General features: G+C 45.5%; 1 protein-coding gene across 7 annotated transcripts in view; it reads left to right on the top strand.

Annotated features, from left to right (window-relative positions):
- The first annotated feature begins 11,491 nt into the window (after positions 1-11,491).
- Ddx11 (DEAD/H-box helicase 11) overlaps positions 11,492-18,636 on the top strand; it is a 47,908-nt gene continuing 40,763 nt past the window's right edge. For 6 of the 7 annotated variants that reach the window (XR_003849789.1, XR_003849790.1, XM_029564310.1 and 3 more), the window contains exons 1-2: positions 11,492-11,629; positions 16,221-16,368. Coding sequence is in view for 5 of the 7 variants with exons in the window: in XM_029564310.1 (XP_029420170.1) it covers positions 16,225-16,368 (144 nt within the window). In the remaining 2 variants the exon portion in view is untranslated. Of the gene's footprint in view, positions 11,684-16,220; positions 16,369-18,636 lie in introns of all 7 variants that reach the window. The other variant, XM_029564309.1, reaches the window with a different exon arrangement.

Genomic DNA, 18,636 nt, shown 5'->3' with positions numbered 1-18,636 from the left:
TTTTTATTTTTTATTCTTTTGTCTTTTTGAGAAAGGGTCTCCCTGTAGCCCCAGCTGTCATGGAACTCACTATGTAGACCAGGCTGGCTTCAAACTCACAAAGATCTGCCTGCCTCTGCCTCCCAAGTGCTGGGATTAAAGGTGAGTGCCACCATGCCTGGCTAGTTTTTATTTTTTTAATTTAATTTTTTTTTATGTGTAGGAATGTTTTGCCTGTGTGTTAAGTGCATGCATTTCATGCAATGCCTACAGAGTCCAGAAGAGGGCATTGGATAAACTGCAGTTATGGGTGGTTGTTGGCAGCCATGTGGGTGCTGGCAACTGGGTGCTCTGCAAGAGCAGTCAATGCTTTGAATCACTGAGCCATTTCTCCAGCCCCAGTAAAATCTATTCTTACTGAAAAGGACAAGTGTTTACATTTTGTTGCTGAAAGAAAATAAGCAAATTATAACAAAAATTTGTATCTTGTATTGGTAAAATTATGATCTATTTTCTCCCATTTTTTACTGTTTACTGTCTTTGATAAAATATAACTTCTAAAAACTACATATTACCACTTTATGAGACAGGTTGGTACCTCAGTGGTGAGTGTAGGAAGGGAATGGTGGGAGACACCCAGGAGAGAGTAGGACTACAGAAGAGCTTTCTCTGGGAGAAGCCTGCTCCAGGGACTGCAAAAAGACAGGAGCCAGAGGCCAGCAAAACTGCAGTGGTGGTACTTAGTGGGTACTGCAGGGCAGCCTGTGGGTGCTGACCCATTTCTGTTTAGGGGACCAGGAGACAGGAAGACACCTCATGGTGTGTCCTTCCCTGATACCATCCCAACACCTGGGTGCAGGAAGTTATCGGCTGCATGGTGCCACCTGCAATGACCACTGATTAGCATTCCTTCACCACCTGGGAAAAGTGCACAACTGGGTTCAGGAGCAGGAATTTGAGGCTGTTCTGACCAAGGGTGCCTGAAAGACAGGCACATGGGGCAAGGGATGGGGCACCATATTTGCTACATGACTTACACTGGTCTGTCTCTATTGATGTTCACAGTCTAGATGTCAGTCATCTTTGACACTTCTCCCTTTTGTGTTCCACACCCCAAAATTTCCATGTCCAATGGCCTAAAATATCCCTTGTGTTGCTTCAGCTTTTCACTGCCATAGGTAGGACTTTCATGGCAGGAATGATGGTGAGGAACAGAGATCTCTCTCTTAATGTGTAACACATACTGGATGATAGAGAGGAGCCTGCAGAGACCCTGATCCATTAAAGCTCTCCATTAAGGACCTCCAAAATGGGGGCTAGAGTGATGGGCTCAGTGGTTAAGAGCACTGGCTGCCCTTGCAGAGGACCTGGGTTCTGTTCCCAGCACCCACATGGCAGCTAACAACTGCCCATAACTCCAGTTTCAGGGGATCTGAGGCCCTCTTCTGGCCTATGCAGGCACACAGTTATATTTACATGTAGGCAAAACACTCATACACACAAAATAAAATTTTTTTTTTTAAAAGTGCTGGCTGTAGTTTGGTGGTACATGCCTTTAATCCCAGGACTCCAGAGGGAGAGGCAGGTGAATTTCTGTGATTTTGAGGCCAGCCTAGTCTACAGTGAGTTCCAGGCCAGCTGGGGCTACAAGGAGACCATGTCTAAAAAAACAAAAACAAGATCTCCAAAGCAGCATCAATAATAAGATGCAATTCTGTAAGGATCTTGCTTCTCTCACATCACTGTACCACTGACAAAGAACTAGCTACCAGCATCCTGGCTTTTCTGGAGCTGGTACACCACAGCTCTCGCACTTGCTGCATTGCCAGAGAACCCGAGAAGTCCCCATCTCCAGAGGAATTCCAGACCTTGGCATTCAAACGAAAGATATATGTCACTCTCCCTGATGGCAGGCCCAGGAGAAAGAGGCTCACCCAACTGGATATTGCTGATCTTGACCCTATGGATACCTGTGATGGTGCCCATCTGGTTTTGTTGGGAGACCTCTGTTATGCAAAAGTCGAAGCCCCTTCACACCGGACAGCTCATGCAGCTCGGGGAATGTGCTGCGGGCTCCTTTTCATAGCAAGGTGCTTTCTGGCATCTTTCCTGTCTCTCCCTTTGAAGTGGCCGCCACAGATGCCTTGACATAAACATGGCCTTTGGCTCTATGCATACCATGCCTTCCTGTGTGTGGTTTTTACAGGTGGACAATAGTCTAGCAGAAACCCACTTCCACATGTAAATAGAATATCTCACAAAGTATCTAAAAGCTTTTACCACTACCCCCATGGTATATAAATATGCTAGTCTTCTCTTAATAGTCGGAGATCAGGCCAGGGACCCGGAGATCAGGCCAGAGACTGGGAGATCAGGCCAGAGACTGGGTCCCAGAAAGCTGGATCAGCAGAGAGCTGGACAGCAAGGAGCAGAGATACAATAAAGCAGTAAACACAGACTAAGCCGTGCCTTGAGTCCTGTGTCTTACTACCGGCGACCTGATCTCACCGGAGAGCAGCACTCTCCGTTACCGACCCACGGATATCCTAGCTTTCGCCGCCTCCGTGTTTCTTCCCTGTGGAGTTCACTGGCCAGGACTCCGCAATCCTGAGGAAGGGCACAAGGGTGTAATAGAGGCGGGATCCCGACTAGATAATACTCTAGTAGCAGAAGAAGCTCTCCGCTCCAGAGAAGTGTGTAGCTATCAGCTACAGCCAGCATCAGAGAAGTCTTTACACCTGCCGTCTCCAGAGAGACGCAGCCGGCCAGGCCCGCCAGCCGCTAGCTAGCCAGCGGGACCAGAACCACGGCGGGAGAGTGCACGCACACCTGACCCTGGGCCACATCCAGAGTGAATGCGCCCGGGAGCCCAGGCGCGCTCCCCACATCGCCTGCAGCCAGACTCACGCCGGGATTAGCCAGGTGTGGCGGAGACCCCAGGGTGCCCGCACACACCACGCCGGGAGTCAAGCGACCCGCGCCATATGGTTTTGTGCCTCTGCAGCTGGAGGCCCATGGCCTGCAAGCTGGCCACATGCATCAGCTTCCATTAGGGCAGCACCACCAGCTGCAGAGGAGAAGCAGGGTGGGGGAATGTGTGGAATGACAGTAAATTCCTCATACCTTGAACACAGCTCAGCAGGTCCCTTCTTGAGGACTTAAGCTGAACGGAGACCTCCCTGGGGAAGATAAATGACAGGGCAAAAAGAGTGACCTTCCCAAGGAGAGAGACACAGGGGCAAATATGCTTAGGAAGGACACACGAGTGGGTGCGGAAATAGCAATGCGCCCAGTGAGAGACTTCCAACAAACACAAGCCTTGTATCTTAGTGAGGCCAGGCAGGTTATGCTGAGGAAAAAAATGACCCTACATCATGCTGCCAAGAGGCAGGTTAAGTGCTAATGTGCTCAGGCACCGTGCCCTGCCACAGCATCCTCACTCTGTATTCAGGCTGCCCACACACCTTCACAGAAGAAGGGAACGAAAAGTGGGAAACCACACAAGTTTTCACATTCTGTGTTTATATCGCTGTCATTGCTATTCATAAAAATAACTGTTTGCCAGCCTGAGAGCCAAAACACTGACAGCTATATAACCCTCTGATCGAATGGGCAACACTTCTGCTCTTGTAGAGGATGGGGGTGCGGTTCCCAGCACCCACATGACAGCTTATCTATAACTATAACTCCAGTTCCAGGCAATCCGATGTCTTCTTCTGGTCTCCATGGCTACCAGACATGTACATACATAGATGCAGGCAAAATACTCAGACATATATAACAAGAAATCTTTAGATGGGCCCACAATCGAGTACACTGGGGTTGAGTGGTCATCCAGGCCCATGCCATGTTTGGATTTGAATGTCTGTCTCCTGAGAGCGCAGGCAATCACTGAGAACATTTCCCAGTATGTAAAGATCCCTGTGGCCTCAGTGAAAAGAACAATGGATGGAAAATAGACAAGAGTAGATTTGAGAGGGAAAATTATGGACCATTTTGGGTTTCCTGGTAAATCAAGGTCAGCACTTGCATCAGGCAGTGGGCATTGAGAAAAGCCACAGGACGTGAAAATGGAAGGACAAAGTGCTATATGGCTAGAAGCTCATGAGGGGCTGCGGAGACAGCTCAGTAGTTAGGAGCACTTGCTGCTCTTGTAGAGGACCTGGGTTCAGTTTGAGCTCCTGAAGGTAGCTCACAACCATCTGTAACTCCAGTTCCGGGGGATCTGACACCATCTTCTGGCCTCTGTGAGCATCAGGCAGGAACTTGTTGCATATACATACTGTCAAGGTAAGAACATAACTTTCACCTCAGAGAGGGTAAGAGAGTTTATTCTGGCACAAAATATGAGTGACTATAGCCCAAGAGCACAGATTCATGTTACTCCAAATTCCATGTCCCAATATGGAAGCAGATTCACGAAGTTTTTATAGTAACAAAACAAAGAAAAATCATAAATCAAGACATTTTTGAAATAAGTTGGTGGAAACATTAAGTACGTGGATTCAGCAAAAGAGAAATCTCTGTTATAGGCCTCAGATGCTGTCTGATGACACTCAGTCTTTTGTTTGGTAGAAGTGTTAAAATATTCTGCTAGTCACAAGATGTTAGCTCAGAAACAGAGATGGGCAAGGAATGGCTATTTACGAGCTATACACGTTCCAAGATAAATTTTAAAATATTTTATTATTTTTGACACAAAACTGCCAGATCATGTGATGATTCTGTTTTCAGTCTTTCAAGGAGCCTCCATGCAGGTTTTCATAATTGATACAACCAATTTTCATTTCTAGCCCGTTGGCTTTGTTTTACATATACACTATTTTTTAATATTTTATTTATTATTTTTATTTTATGTGTACAAGTGCATTGCCTGCATGTATGTGAGTGCACCGGTGTCGTTTATGTGTACGAGTGTATTGCCTGCGTGTATGTGAGTGTACCTGTGTCCTGAAATGCCTTGGAGGTCAGAAGAGGGCTTCAGATTCCTCTGGAACTGGAGTTAAGGACAGTTCGTAGCCGCCATGTGGGTGCTGGGAATTGAACCTGGGTCTTCTGCAAGAGCAGTCAGTGCTCTTAACCACTGAGCCATCTCTCCAGCCCCCAAGATAAATTTTAAAAGGCTTTGGATCTGCAACATTCCAACCTCTCCACATTGAAGTGCTAATCAGTTGGTTAGCCTTGCAGGAAGTTCAGTCCAAGATGCTGGGTTTTTCTGGAACTTCTTGCCCACAATACATATATACAGGCAAACACTGATACATATAAAATACAAATAAATAAATCTTTTTTAAAAAAGAGAGAAGAAGCTGGGCATGGTGGTGCATGCCGTTAGTCTGAGCACTGTGAGGAAGAGGCAGGTGGATCTCTGAGAGATGGAGGCCAGCCTGGTCCACACAGTGACTTTCAGGTGGGCTGGGACTAGGGAGACCCTGTCAAAAAACAAAACAACACAAAACCAAAAAAAGCACAGTTTGCAGAGCTTTGGTGCTTTGATATGTAAAACATGCATACACACATTCATACACTATATCTTGGGTAGAGGGCAAGGGAGGGTCCTGAGGGATTAAGGTCATATGCCCAGGTCACAATAGGAGCACATGCCTCAGTGAGCTAGTTTAATTATAAACAAGCCATATGATTAACTTTTTGGTAGCAAGGTTAGGTAAGTCATCTGTCCAGAGTATGTCCATATTATACAAGTCATTACTACACCATGGGACCCTCCCATCTTCCTCACCTACCCTCCTCTGTGGCCTCTAGGCACTGTCCTCCACTAGATCTAAGATTCACAGAGGTGGGAGAAGGTCCTATTTTCAAACACTTGACCTAGAATTTTGGTGGCGGCAGCAGCAGCAGCAGCAGCAGCAGCAGCAGCAGCAGCGATGTTCTGTAGTCACAAAGAATCACAGACCCTTAGGCCCTCACAGACACAGAAAATACAGACTTTTTGCTCTGGATAGCCTCAGCAGCCATGAAGACAGAAGGACTGTGATACACAATTTTGTTATTGTGAATCCACTGAGGTCAGCCCCATTCTGGAAGCCTGTTGGTCACCACCCACTGTGCCAAAGGTCAGACTCCCAGTTGGAGGTGTGTACAAAGACCAGTGACAGCAGGTCAGAGACCTAAGGGGATTCTGAGTGCTCATATCCACTGCCCTGGTGTTTTATTATCAGAGGAAAAAGAAAAATCTCAGACAGGGAAATGGTTTCCTGGAGGCCACAGAGTGACTGAGGACTAGTAGCCGGATGTTGGAGTCCGTACAGCTGGAACACAGTCTCCAAAGTTGAGGGGCCCAGCCACAGTCTCCCTTTCTCTCTGATCTTTTGCTGTTTTCTTCCCTACTATTCTGGTCCAACCACCTGCCTTTCCAATCAGCGGCACACTGGGGAACACACATACAGCCTGTAGGCCATGATGGGCCTATCACCACTTTCCTAGGGCCTGAAAACTAAGAACAGTTTTTAAGCAACATTTTCTGAAAAGTGAAAATTCTGTGAAATGTCCATTTCAGTGTCCATAAACACTGTATTATTACAGAAACACATCATCCCAATCATTTATGCTGGGAGCCTGGGACACTGGTGCTCTCATGGCCATCTGTCCCATTCCTTCCTTCCTCAGAGGCTTGGCCCAACTGTGACTTCCTCACAGAAACAGTCTCTTCTAACTCCCTGCACTACCATGGACCCTCTCAGGTTCATTACCCTGTTTGTTTCCATGGGAACTTACTCCAATACTTTTGTCTTCTTAATTTTCCTGGACTCTTTCAGAGTGCCAGCTCCTTGAAGACAGGTAGGTCATCAATCCCAATGATGCCTGAGATTTAGCAACCAGTGAGGACCTGGCAAGGGGAGATGTTAAGTGAGTGTCTTCTGACTGATTAACAGTTAAAACATCCATCTCCCAAACTGCCTGTTTCCTCCAGAGGGCGAGGCCTGCTGCAGAGATTTGACTGGGAAGGAGTTTCTGCGCCATGTTGTGACCAAAGTGCCGATCCACTAGGAATGTGGCAGTGGGCGCAGGGAACACACAGCAGACGTGGAGAAAAGATGGCTCCAGCATCTCACCCGCATTGCAAGAGGGGCATTTACCCACGTGGAGCGGGACTGTGGGCCCAAGATGTGTGGGTGAAAGTTAACGGAGACTGTGGGTGGGCACGGAAGCGATCTGGAACCATGGTGGCCTGCCGCGCAGAGCTGGGTGCTGGGCGTTAGTCTCTGTAAGTTTCTCCATTCCACCCCCCAAGATATAAACTATAATAAATTCACATAAAAATATATTATACAGTTTGTCTGATAGCACAAGAGACCCCCAAGGGAATTCTGGTGACAAAATTGGCATTGTCCAGCCTGAATAAATGAACCACAGGCTTGGAGATGTGGGTTTGGGAAAGCAGTGCTGTGCCCACTGCCCCTGTGGATGGTCAGCTGGGCTCTCCTTCCCAAATCCAGGAGCAGCTGCCAGGAACCCAGGGGAGACAGCAATTAAACTCCATAGGCTTAATGGGGTTAGCGATAGTCACGTGGGTTATACAGTGAATTATAAAATCTGTAACTAAACCGGGTGTGGTGGCACATGCCTTTAATCCCAGCACTCGGAGGCAGAGGCAGGTGGATCTCCGTGAGTTCAAGGCCAGCCTGGTCTACATAGTGAGTTCCAGGACAGCTGGGGCTACAGGGAGACCCTGTCTCAAAAAGACTAAAAAAAAAAAAAAAAAAATCTGTAACTAAAAACAGGCCAGCCATGCAGAAACATGGGCCACAGCTATGTTGTAAACGTGGGGGTATGTTGCAAGTATGTGAAGATTTGTTAAAGGTTATCCAGAGGCTAGAAAATCTTTTAGTGGCTCTGGACCCAAACGGAGTGCCCAGAGAGGGGGTGTGGCCACTTTGCATAATAAAAGATTTGCCTTGGGCAGGGGAAGCTCAAAAGGCTAGGGGGGTCCTGGCACATCCAGTTGCAGAGCTGGAGAGAGAAAAAAAGCAGGACACTTTGACTTGTGGAAGGTCCAAGGACTCAGAGGAAAAGACAGATAATAGTAAAAAAGAAAATGACCTAAAAATAAAAGTAGCTAAGGCTGCCCCTCAGATTCAACCATTGATACAAAAGGAAGAAAGAAGCTAACAGCGCTGTAGCTAGGAAATATTCCATACTAAAACTGTTAAAACTAGGAAAAACAAGCAAGCAAGCAGAGAGCCCCTAGTGATGTGGCTTGTGAAAGTGTGGGACATGGGAGCAAATGACATCAGTCTAAGTCCTTTAGAAGCTTCACAGCTGAGTTATATAACCACCCATCTGTCCTTTCGATATAGGCTGTTCAACCTAGGCCAATGCAAGGGGGAGCAGTCCTTAATGGGATGGCTGGTTGAAGGCATTAAAGATACATGGTCATCACTGAAGGAGACTAACATGATTAGCAGGGGCTGGAGGACTATAAAGGAGGGGCAGGCATTACTGAGAGAACTAGGTATGAGAAAAGCAATATATAATGTCCAGTTCATTGGGCCAAATGAGACTGTGTTCACCAGAGATATGAAGGAAAGCTTAATTCAACTGGGACCAATGCTATGGGGTTTTAATGATTTTACTAAGCCCTTTGATGGGACAGGATCTTTGTAAAGGGATAGAGACTTTGGCAAATCTAAATTTTTCTGACCAGCATGTAAAATGTGTCTGTAAAATAACAGAACACCCTATAAGACATATAAAAAAGACCAGACTAAAGAAATGGTCCACTTGGGTTACTCAAAGACAAATGTGGCAAGATTTATGTCAAGCCCAAATTCCCAGAGGAAAAATGGATGGAAAACCAAATTTGGTACTAAGGTGTTTCTGGAAGGTTTTAAAACCAGAACAATTTATAAAAGACATTCAAAGGATAAAAACTATACAAGGGGTAGTTAAGAATACCCAAGGATTAAATAAGATGCATTTCTCTTCTGATAAAGGTTATATTAGGGGTGGAAGCAGTTTTTCCCACCAAGTTCTCCCCCAGCAACCAGGTGTGGTCAATAGGGAGATGACAGATATGGCTACAGTCAGGAGGCAGACCCAGGGCCTGCCTGACTCAGGGAACCAACAAGTGCAGCGGGGACAGGAGGAGCCCCCTGCCTCCTTAGCCCAGTGTAGGGTCAGACAACTGGAGCCAACACCTGTAAGTGTATCAAGAATAAAAGAATACAAAGAAACTCCATGTAAAATCTTCCAAGTGGGAAATAACTCCAAAGGGATAACTAAAAATGGTAAAGAGCTAACTAAGTTAATGCCTTGTACCCATGCTATGGTACCTAACAAGGATCTATGGAGAAAACAGTTAATATGAATGGACAAAACCTTTCCATGCTATGTGAGACCTTGTCTATGATTGATTTAATATATAATGTTAACCTTCCTTCAAGTGTTTTACAGATGTAAAACCAAAAAAAAAAAATCCTAAAAGAAAAAAACACAAGCTATAGCTGTAAGATTCTTGGGAGTTTTATGGTTGGGTAAGATGAGGACAGAGACTCCCAAACTATACAACTGTTAAGAAAATCTATAGTACCAGAGGTGTATTGCCCCCCATGAGCTGTTGGGCAGAGAGCTCCTAGAGGTCCTCAAATTCACCAAGGCTATTGCCATTAATGTCAGTTGTACACTAGAAAGGTCGGTAAGGCCATGTTGCTGAAAACACTGCATGTTGTGAGCACGGGGGGAGAAGAAGAGATGGAGCTGAGACTAAGCCAAAAAACTCCGTGCCACTGGATGGATGATCTTCATATTGTCAGAAGGAGCTATGCAGATGGTTGGGGAAGAAAGGATCCCCTATGATTCTACTTAATGATGGACCTTGCGTGCTGCACACTATGGACATGCCAAGCAATGCCTGTAAGTGCAATAATGGCTCAACCAACATACGTACAACTGACAAATTTCTAATTGGATAAGGCCTGCTCCTAGGGGTGGACCTCACATGTAGTGCTCTAGATCAGGCCAATGCCTTGTGTTGAGAAAGGCTACAGACCCTAATGGGGAAGCCATCACAAGTATACTGTTTAATGAAGATAGCACTCCTACTGGGATATCTTATAGTCATTTGTATTTACATTCATGTTTGTTTAAATGTGTCTACTTCCTTCCATTTGTCTTTATAGTAGACTAAACACCACTGAGATAGATCAATGGCCACAGCTTAAAGACAAATAATGGGGAGGCCCAAGAAATCATTCTCTTGCTTTGATACAAGAGAGAGATTGCCCTACATCTGTCACCCCTCCAAGGCTCAGGGACCTTAGTGGAAGATTGGTGGGCAGATTGTCAGAGCAGAGGAAAAGGGTGGAATGTCTCCTGAACTGCCTGTTTCCTCCAAGGGGCGGGACCTGCTGCGGAGATTTGACTGGGGAGGGGTTTCTGTACCACCTGTGACACTAGGAACATGTGGAAGGAGTGGTGGTGGGGTGTGGGGACTGCGAAGTGGCGGACATGGAGAAAAGATGGCCCTTGGAGTCCCACCTGCATCATGAGAGGGGGCTTCAGTGCACCATGGTTTAATTTGGATCTGTCTTCAAGACAGATGGAATGAGTGAATGTACTGGAATGAAGTGAATACCTGGATCAGTAGTCCTGTTCTCCTGAGCTGTAATGGAGTGTTGGCCATAGTCTCACAGGGACTAGAGAGATAGCTCAGGGGTTAAGATCACTGGCTCAGTTCTCAGCACCCACATGGTGGCTAACAACCTGTAACTCCAGTTTCAGGGGATCAGATGCTACTTCTGACCTATGTAGGCATTGCATGCACAGATGTACTTCCATACAGGCAGGCAAAACACTTGCACATAAATAAGATTTGTAAATACAGCCTCTGATGGCTGTGTACAATGTCCCTGATGCCATGAACTGAGAGCTTAGAGAGGGATGACTGCTATGCTTCATGTGCTGTCTGTACCCCTCCCTTCTTTTTTTTTTTTTTTTTGAGACAGGGTCTCCCTGTAGCCCCAGCTAGCTTGGAACAGACTAGGGTGGCCTTGATCTCTCTGAGATACGCTTGCCTCTGCCTCCAGAGTGCTGGGATTAAAGGTGTGTGGAGCCCTCTTTTATAACTAGTGACAGAAAAACCAGGCCTCACAAGTTTCCCTGTTCCTCAGAGCCTGTCATTTTTTTTTTTGTTTGCATTATTCAACTTTGTTTTGGTTGAGATTGTTTGCAGTGACTAAAAAACATTATAACTCTGTAGCCTCATTATTGTGAAACAAATTCAGTATCTGCAGCAATAAGGAAAAAAAATTAAATATTTGCATTAAAAACCACACAAACTCTTAAAAGGTTTGCATACATTTAATATTCCTTAATTTTTAAAATTCGTTTAATAGCATTCTTCCTGAAAAGTCTCATTTAAAAATGGTACCATGGACCCAAAATCTAACATCAACTGTCAGGCTCAAGGTCAACTCCACAAGAGAACTGAGTATGCACAAGATGCAGGCTCCAGATCTAGGTTATTCCTGACACCCCCGCAGGGGATCTGAACTGGGCAGCCGCAGTGGCGTGGGGGCGTGGCTACGGCGCACGTTTTCCGGGGAGCGTAAGTTCACACTGTGGCAAAGAGATTCAAACCCCGTTGTGGCGGCTGGGCTTGGTGGCTGGAGTCAGCGCGGCGGTCCTGCGGGTGAGGGTGAACTCTGGGCTGTGCGGTTCCAGAGCTGAGGGCACAGGAAGCGAGGTGCATAAAGGCTGATCCCGCGGGGACGCTAACTAGGGAGGCAGTGGCAGCGATGGCGCTTGTCGGGGACAGGCGTTACCGCTCCCGCAGGGAAGTGGGGGTGGAACTAGCGTGTGATTGACTGGGAAAGAACCAATCGGAGGGCCCGGTGCTGGCGCGCTTTGCGCTGAAGTGGAGTGGTGGGTATGAATGATGGTTAAAGCTTGTGTACAAGTGGGAGAAGTGATACTTTGCGACTTTCAGGCATTATTTTATCCAGTGGTCGTAAGTGTACCGCTTACAGAGGCTTATATACCTAAAGTTGCCCCTGAGATTCCAAACTTGGCCTAGAGCCTTTCTTGTTACACAGACTGAGCTGTATAATCTTAGAGTCCAGGAAGGAAGATTGGGATGTGCGCACTGGGCCAGGAAGTGTCAGGAAACGGAGTAAATAACGAGGAGCTGTTTGTGTAGCTCTGTATTAACAGGTCCTTCACTTGGTCTTTCTCTGGAGCTGTGACATTTTCCCCCATGTGTGACGTTAAGCATTGGGATGAAGACCATAGTTTTATTTGGTTCTCATAAGAAAATACCATAGTCCTCACTCATCAGCAATTTATTTCCTACCAATTCTTGTCTAGGATCTGGGAAGTCCAAGGTCAGTGTGTGACTCCATTCCTGGTGACTTCCCTTCATGACATGCAGATGGCCCTCCTTTTGTCTGTGTCCTCACATGGAGAAAGATGGTTTTCCTTTTTGTTTTCAAAAAGCGTTCAGCCCTATTATTTATGACATAACTTCGTTTACATTAATCACTTCCTAAAAACCTTATGTCCAAATTACTGTAACTTGGGGGATAAGCTCTCAAAACATGAATTTGTATAGAGGGTGGGGAGATGTGACCATTCAGCCCCTAGCCATAGTTTACAGGTAGGAAGTATATACTCACATCTAACTGATGACTGGGCAAAGTGAGTACATTCAGAACCAATGTGTACTTGAAAGTGTTTTCACAAATCTTACTTTGCTTAGTGAACAATAAGATTTGCCAGCCTGGACTGGGTGTGGTGGCACAGGTGTTTAATCCCAGCATGCAGGACCCAGAGGGAAAGGCAGGTGGTTCTCTGAGATGGAGGCCAGTCTGGTCTACATTCAGGTCAGTTGTGGCTGCAGGGAGACCCTGTCTTAAAAACAACAACCCCCCCCCCCCAAACCAAAACCAAACCAAAGATTTGCCAAACTGGTGTGTGCATTAGCACTGTGGCACATTCTAAAGAAAACTAGAGAAGTTTGGGAAAGTGAGACTGGGAGACTAGATGTCCTCAATAAATAGAAAATGCATTCTTTTTTTAAAATTTTATTTTTATGTGTATAAATGTTTTGCCTGCATGTATGTCTGTATACCCATGTTATGTAGTGCCCTTGGAGACCAGAAGATGTTGTTTCCCCTGGAATGGAGTTACAGATGGTTGTTAGTCCACCATGTTGACCTGGGAACTGAACCCTGGTCCTCTGCAAGAACAGCCAGTGCTCTTAATTCCTGAGCCATCTCTCCAGCCCCTGGGCATTATTCTTAAATTGTTAGAAAACATGTTAAAGTCTGTGTTTGTCTTGTGCTGATACTGGAAAGAAATCCATCAGTACCACCCACAGGAAAGTGAAACAGTAATCACTTTTGTCATGTTATCATTCTTAAGTTGACTAACCTAGTATTTTTCCTCATACCGAGTGGAAGTGCCATGAAACATAATGCTCTGGGGTTAAGGGGTTGCGAGGGAGAGAGGGGGAGAGAGGGAAAGAGGAGAGAGGAGAAAAGCAGGGGAGAGAGAGGGAGGGAGGGGCAAGGAAGAGAGGGGTGGGAAGGAGATTTCTAAGTTTGAACAGTTTAACTTACTGGAGCGTCCATTTTGTGGTCTAAAGAGTAGAGCTGATAACAATTTTAACCATAGACTGTAGTTGTGAGGTTTTATGAAAATTGTTAGTTTTATGTAGTCATAAGCCATTAGAGAATTGGCCCTCTTTCTAAAGAGAAACCTGTCTCCAGTCCCCTTTTCTAACAGTCCAAAGAATTTATTCTCCAGAATTCTTTGAGAATGCTTGTGTGGTACTAGAGCTCCTGGTTCTGGGTTCTTGGGGATAGGCAAGTTCTTCCTCTTGGGCAGCTTACATTTCAGCAAGGAGGAACAGTAAATAAAAAAGTTCAGGTAGTGCTAAGAACTATGAAAAAATTCAAGAGAGGTGATGCGATAAAGGAATGGCTTGGTTGACTCCTCATTCCCCAAATGGGAAGTCGCAGTTGCCAGGCCCAAGTGATTTTTGTCAGCCTGGCATCTTACCAGTCTATAGGCGGAGTAGTGATCTCTCTTAAAAAGACAGGATATGTTAATCAGGTTTTCTCTTGAGAATGGAACTAAGGGACAAGGAAAGAAATGTTATTTGGTAGAGGGCGCTGAAACTGAAAGGGAGAGGCCGCTAAAGAGGCTGTGTGCAGGCTGAAGGTTTGGGTAGGCAGAAAATGTAAGTTGAAGAAGTCAGATTGTGACTCCATGTGTCGTTCGATCAGGAGAATGATAGATTGCCCGTGGTATTCAGTCGTTGGTGAGGTTCCTGCACTGTCTTGAAATGTAAGCTAGCTTGCAGTTCTCATGTGCAAAATGCCACCCTGCCAGCCGCCTGTGTTCCTGGTTTTCCCACATAGTGCCAGTTCCTGATCTCCGTGTGCCACGTCTGGAATCTCCCTTTTAGTCCTGCTGGTTATATCACCAGGTGAGCTTGGCTCAAGCAGCACTGTCTGGACCTGTGCCAAATCCATGGTGTTCTTGCTATTTGAGTCACCTGTTAACTTTCCCCTCCATGTCCTCCCCTCTTCTCCCTTCCTATGGTAGATTAAGTGCAGGACTGCTGCTAGGCAATCACCACTGACCTGTATCCTCAGCCAGCAGTTATTTAATTTCTGGTAGCGTCAGTGTCAACAGCTGTGTCCTTTCCTGGTGATGACAGATGAAATGAGATAATAAAAAAAAGGGTCTGTAGAGTGTTTAACACGTGGCAGATGCTCAGAATTCGTTAGTTCCTTTCTTTTTCCCCCTTTCCATCACATTTTAATGGCTTTTCAGTTACATAGCTATTTCTCATTATTCTCCTAGTTTGCTATATGAGTTGTTGTTATTGTTTTGTTAGGTCATTTTACTACTCCTAAGTTATAACTGGAAGAAAACTTTGGCATTTACTTTGCCCTCATAAATGGATTAACACTGTCACTGTCATTGAGGACAATGTAGGAAAAACATAGGTTTTTGACTTATTAATGATAAACTGGGTTATAGGGTTATTAGTGTTTGGATTTATATATATTTTATTTATTTTTTGTGTGTATGCGTGTATTGCCTGCATGTATGTAAGTGCACCTGTGTTATGCAATGCCCGAGAAGTCAGAAGAGGGTGTCGGATTCCCTGGAACTGGAGTTATGGACAGTTAGCTACCATGTAGGTGCTGTGAACTGAACCTGGGTCCTCTGCAAGAGCAGCCAGTGCTCTTAACTGCTGAACCATCTCTCCAGCCTAGTATTTGGATTTAAAAGAGATGGACCTGTGCAATATCTTGAGAATGAACTCTCAGAAAGAGAGGTATGGGTAAGTGTGTAATGGCAATCCAAATGGCAATTAAAGAGACTATGGTAAAATACCTCAGGAAAGCATAATTTCAGAAGAGGAGACAGAAGATGAAATAAACATGGAGTTGAGGGCGCTTACCTGGGAGGGAAAAAGAAATGCTGTCTTTGGCTTTGTAATTGGGAAGCCTGTCTAATCAGAGCCTAGTAGCTATAAAGAACATTCTTCTAATCTGGGAGTATCTAATCTGTTGGATACTTCTGGGTTTTGTGGGGCGGGGGGGATGGGAGAGCAGTTTTAGGACTTTCTACTATTGAATCACATCCCTACCCCCAGAAAGCTTATTTCCTGAGGCTAGAAAAACATGACCACCAGATGACCCTGCTTATATTGCAGTAGAGGTTAGGATAAAGAAAAGCAGATGGGAGCTATGAATCAGGAAGTTGTGAAATATACTTGTGACTTCTGAACAAGTTGTGGTGGTGATTCTTTGCCATGTCCCCTGGGCCTTCGTCTCTGGAGCAGGTGAGGCAGCTTGGGCCATTGCCCTGTTGCATAGGCCTTTGAGAGAAATGCTGCAGAAGGAATCTCAGGGGGCAGCTGTGATCCCAGCAGCTCTCACTTGGTGAGGAAGGCTCTCTGTACCTGTAGAGGTATTGGAAAGATATCCAGCAGCAGGGATAGCAGGGGAGGTTGTCTTAGAGCTTTCCTGGCTGCATTCTGCTACAGCTATTCTGACGAGGTTCACCAGATGGATTTTATGGTTCTGGTATGTCGTGTGTGTATAAAGGATGAACAGAACATGGTCTTTGCTTGCCAAAACTGTACAATTCAGAGGGAAATTCTGTGACAGGTGTGAGAACTGTTCTCAGGTGCCTGTGTAGATTTCAAGCCACTCCATGGCTCATGAGCGACCTTGTAGATTTCTCTTATATTTTTACCCTAGGACAATGGCTAGTGGAAGCCAGGAGGTTGGTGGCATCCATTTCCCGTTTCCCTTCCCACCGTATTCCATCCAGAAGGACTTCATGGCAGAGTTGTACCAGGTTTTGGAGGCTGGCAAGATTGGGATATTTGAGAGTCCAACTGGCACGGTGAGTGTGAAGGGTGAGGGAGTGTCGTTAAGACACCTTGGAGGCAGCAGTGCTGTCCTGACTGTTCACAGAGCAGACGTTCAGTCCCTGGAAAGAAATTGCACACGGCAGTCTTTTGCTTTATCTTTCTACATAGGAGTCACTTCCTCTATTCAATTGTTGAACAGAGTACCACGGTCTGAGGAAAATTAGGCTAAACTCACCTGAGAATTGAAGTGGCCATGCAACCATAACATCAATATTGTGGAGATTTCTGGAGCACACAGCTGCTTTGCTGCTGAGGAACATAGAAATGACTTTGGCATTTTCATAGATTATGCATAGTACTTTAGTGTGTAGGCCCCAGCTGAGTGCTGTTGCTTTCCAACCAAGAGCAACTTTGTTTTCTTTTCTGATCGAGGTTGAGTGAGAGGTGTATGAGGTGGTCTGCTGAGGGTGAACAGGGCTATGACCAGTCCCCTTCACTTGCATGACAAGGCCTGTGTGGTAGTGAGCTATGTATTTGATATGAAGATCCTCAAACTAGATTTCAGTCTCCTGGAGGGTAAGGACCTGTGTGGTCCCTCTTAACTGCATCCTTGGTATCTAGCGGAGCTCCACAAGGTTGGCCCACAGGAGGCTCTTTGTATGAATGTGCTGCTGAATTAAGAACTAAACAAAGTGACGTATCCCTTTCCTTGCTTGCGGACAGAAATGCATCTCCAGAGATGGTCCCCATCCTCTTGGGACAGGAAATGTGTTCGCTGGGATACTCTGTTGTTCCATATCATTCCTTTTACACAGTGAGTGGGAGTCAGTGCTGCCAGTTAGCAGAGTGCCTTGTTCTCTAGGCAAGGTTCCGTTAGCATTCTTATCTTCCTGGTGCTGTATGACTTCTTCCCCTACCAACCCACTGCAGTGTTTGGTGGTTTTCCTAGTTACCGTGTTTTGCTATTTCAAGTCTACTTTGACTATTTGATATTGTTAAATATACATCTTTGCTTAAAGTAATTAAAAAATTTGATCAAATAATCATGCCATTGAAAAGGTCAAATATATCAAGTTGGCTCTGGTGGCCCAAGGTTATAATCTCAGCGCTCTGGAAGGAGAGGCAGGAGGAGTGCCAGCCTGGGCTATACAGAGAGACAGCCCCCCAAAATGAAACAACCTCCCAAAATGAAAATCACCCCCTCAAAGTTAGAGATACATGTGTTAGTTCCTGGGGCAAATACTTTCCATTATTTTAGGTTGAAGAAATAGACTTGTGTGGCTCTAAGTTATGAGCTTAAGCATCTTTGTCTTCATGTATGTCTTTCCATCACTGTGGCCTTGCTGTTGTGAGAGATACGATGCTCTGTTACCTTCCACCTCTCCCCATTGTCCTCATACTTTCAATACAGTTACAGGTTCATCTCTAAGATGAACCAGTATTTTAGGAGAATTTATTTTCTTGTGAATTTTCTTTTTCTAGGATTAATAGTAGCCTTCTGAAAGTTGGTACAGTTTTTAATGTGTCTCTCATAAGTCTTCTGAAGCTGTCCACTGGCTTCTCAGAAAATTACTGTCAGTTTCCTTGGGCCAAAATGACAAAATACTGTAGACTGGTGACTATAGCAACAGAAATGAATTTTGACCTAGTCCTGGAGGCTGGATAGTCCAAGATCAATGTTCTGTGAGGATTTGGGTTCCTGACTTTGTGTGAGTACCTTTCGTGCTGTCCTCAGGAGTTGGAGGGAGGAAGAAACCTCTGATGTCTCTTCCATTATAAAGTTCTGTGGGATCAGGGCCCCACCATAAGACCTTGTTTAACCTTAATGATCTGCTTAAAGGCCTCATCTCCAATACAGTCACCTAGGTCTGTCTGTTAGATTTCAGCCTTTGAATTCTGGGTAGATACTGTTGAAGCTTAGCACTTGCTAGTTCAGTTTTATCCTCCAGACTTCCTTATCTTTTCTGAATCAGTGGCTCCATAGATCTACTTCACAATTTCTAGAAATTCCTAGGGCTTCCTTTTTAAAAATTCCTTTTCCTTTTAAAAAAGCCAATTTTGGCCGGGCGTGGTGGCGCACACCTTTAATCCCAGCACTCAGGAGGCAGAGGCAGGCAGATTTCTGTGAGTTCAAGGCCAGCCTGGTCTACATTGTGAGTTCCAGGACAGCTGGGGCTACAGGGAGACCCTGCCTCAAAAAGACCGAAAAAAAAAAAAAAAAAAAAAAAGCCAGTTTTAAGGCTAGGTGTGGTGGCACATGTCTTTAATCCTTTAATCCCAGCACCTGGGAGGCAGAGGCC

This window comes from Nannospalax galili, unplaced genomic scaffold (genome assembly GCF_000622305.1).
Source record: "Nannospalax galili isolate Female #2095 unplaced genomic scaffold, S.galili_v1.0 scaffold155, whole genome shotgun sequence".
NCBI lineage: Eukaryota > Metazoa > Chordata > Mammalia > Rodentia > Spalacidae > Nannospalax > Nannospalax galili.
Note: the sequence above shows the minus strand (reverse complement) of the source record. Positions and strands in the feature narration are given on the sequence as shown.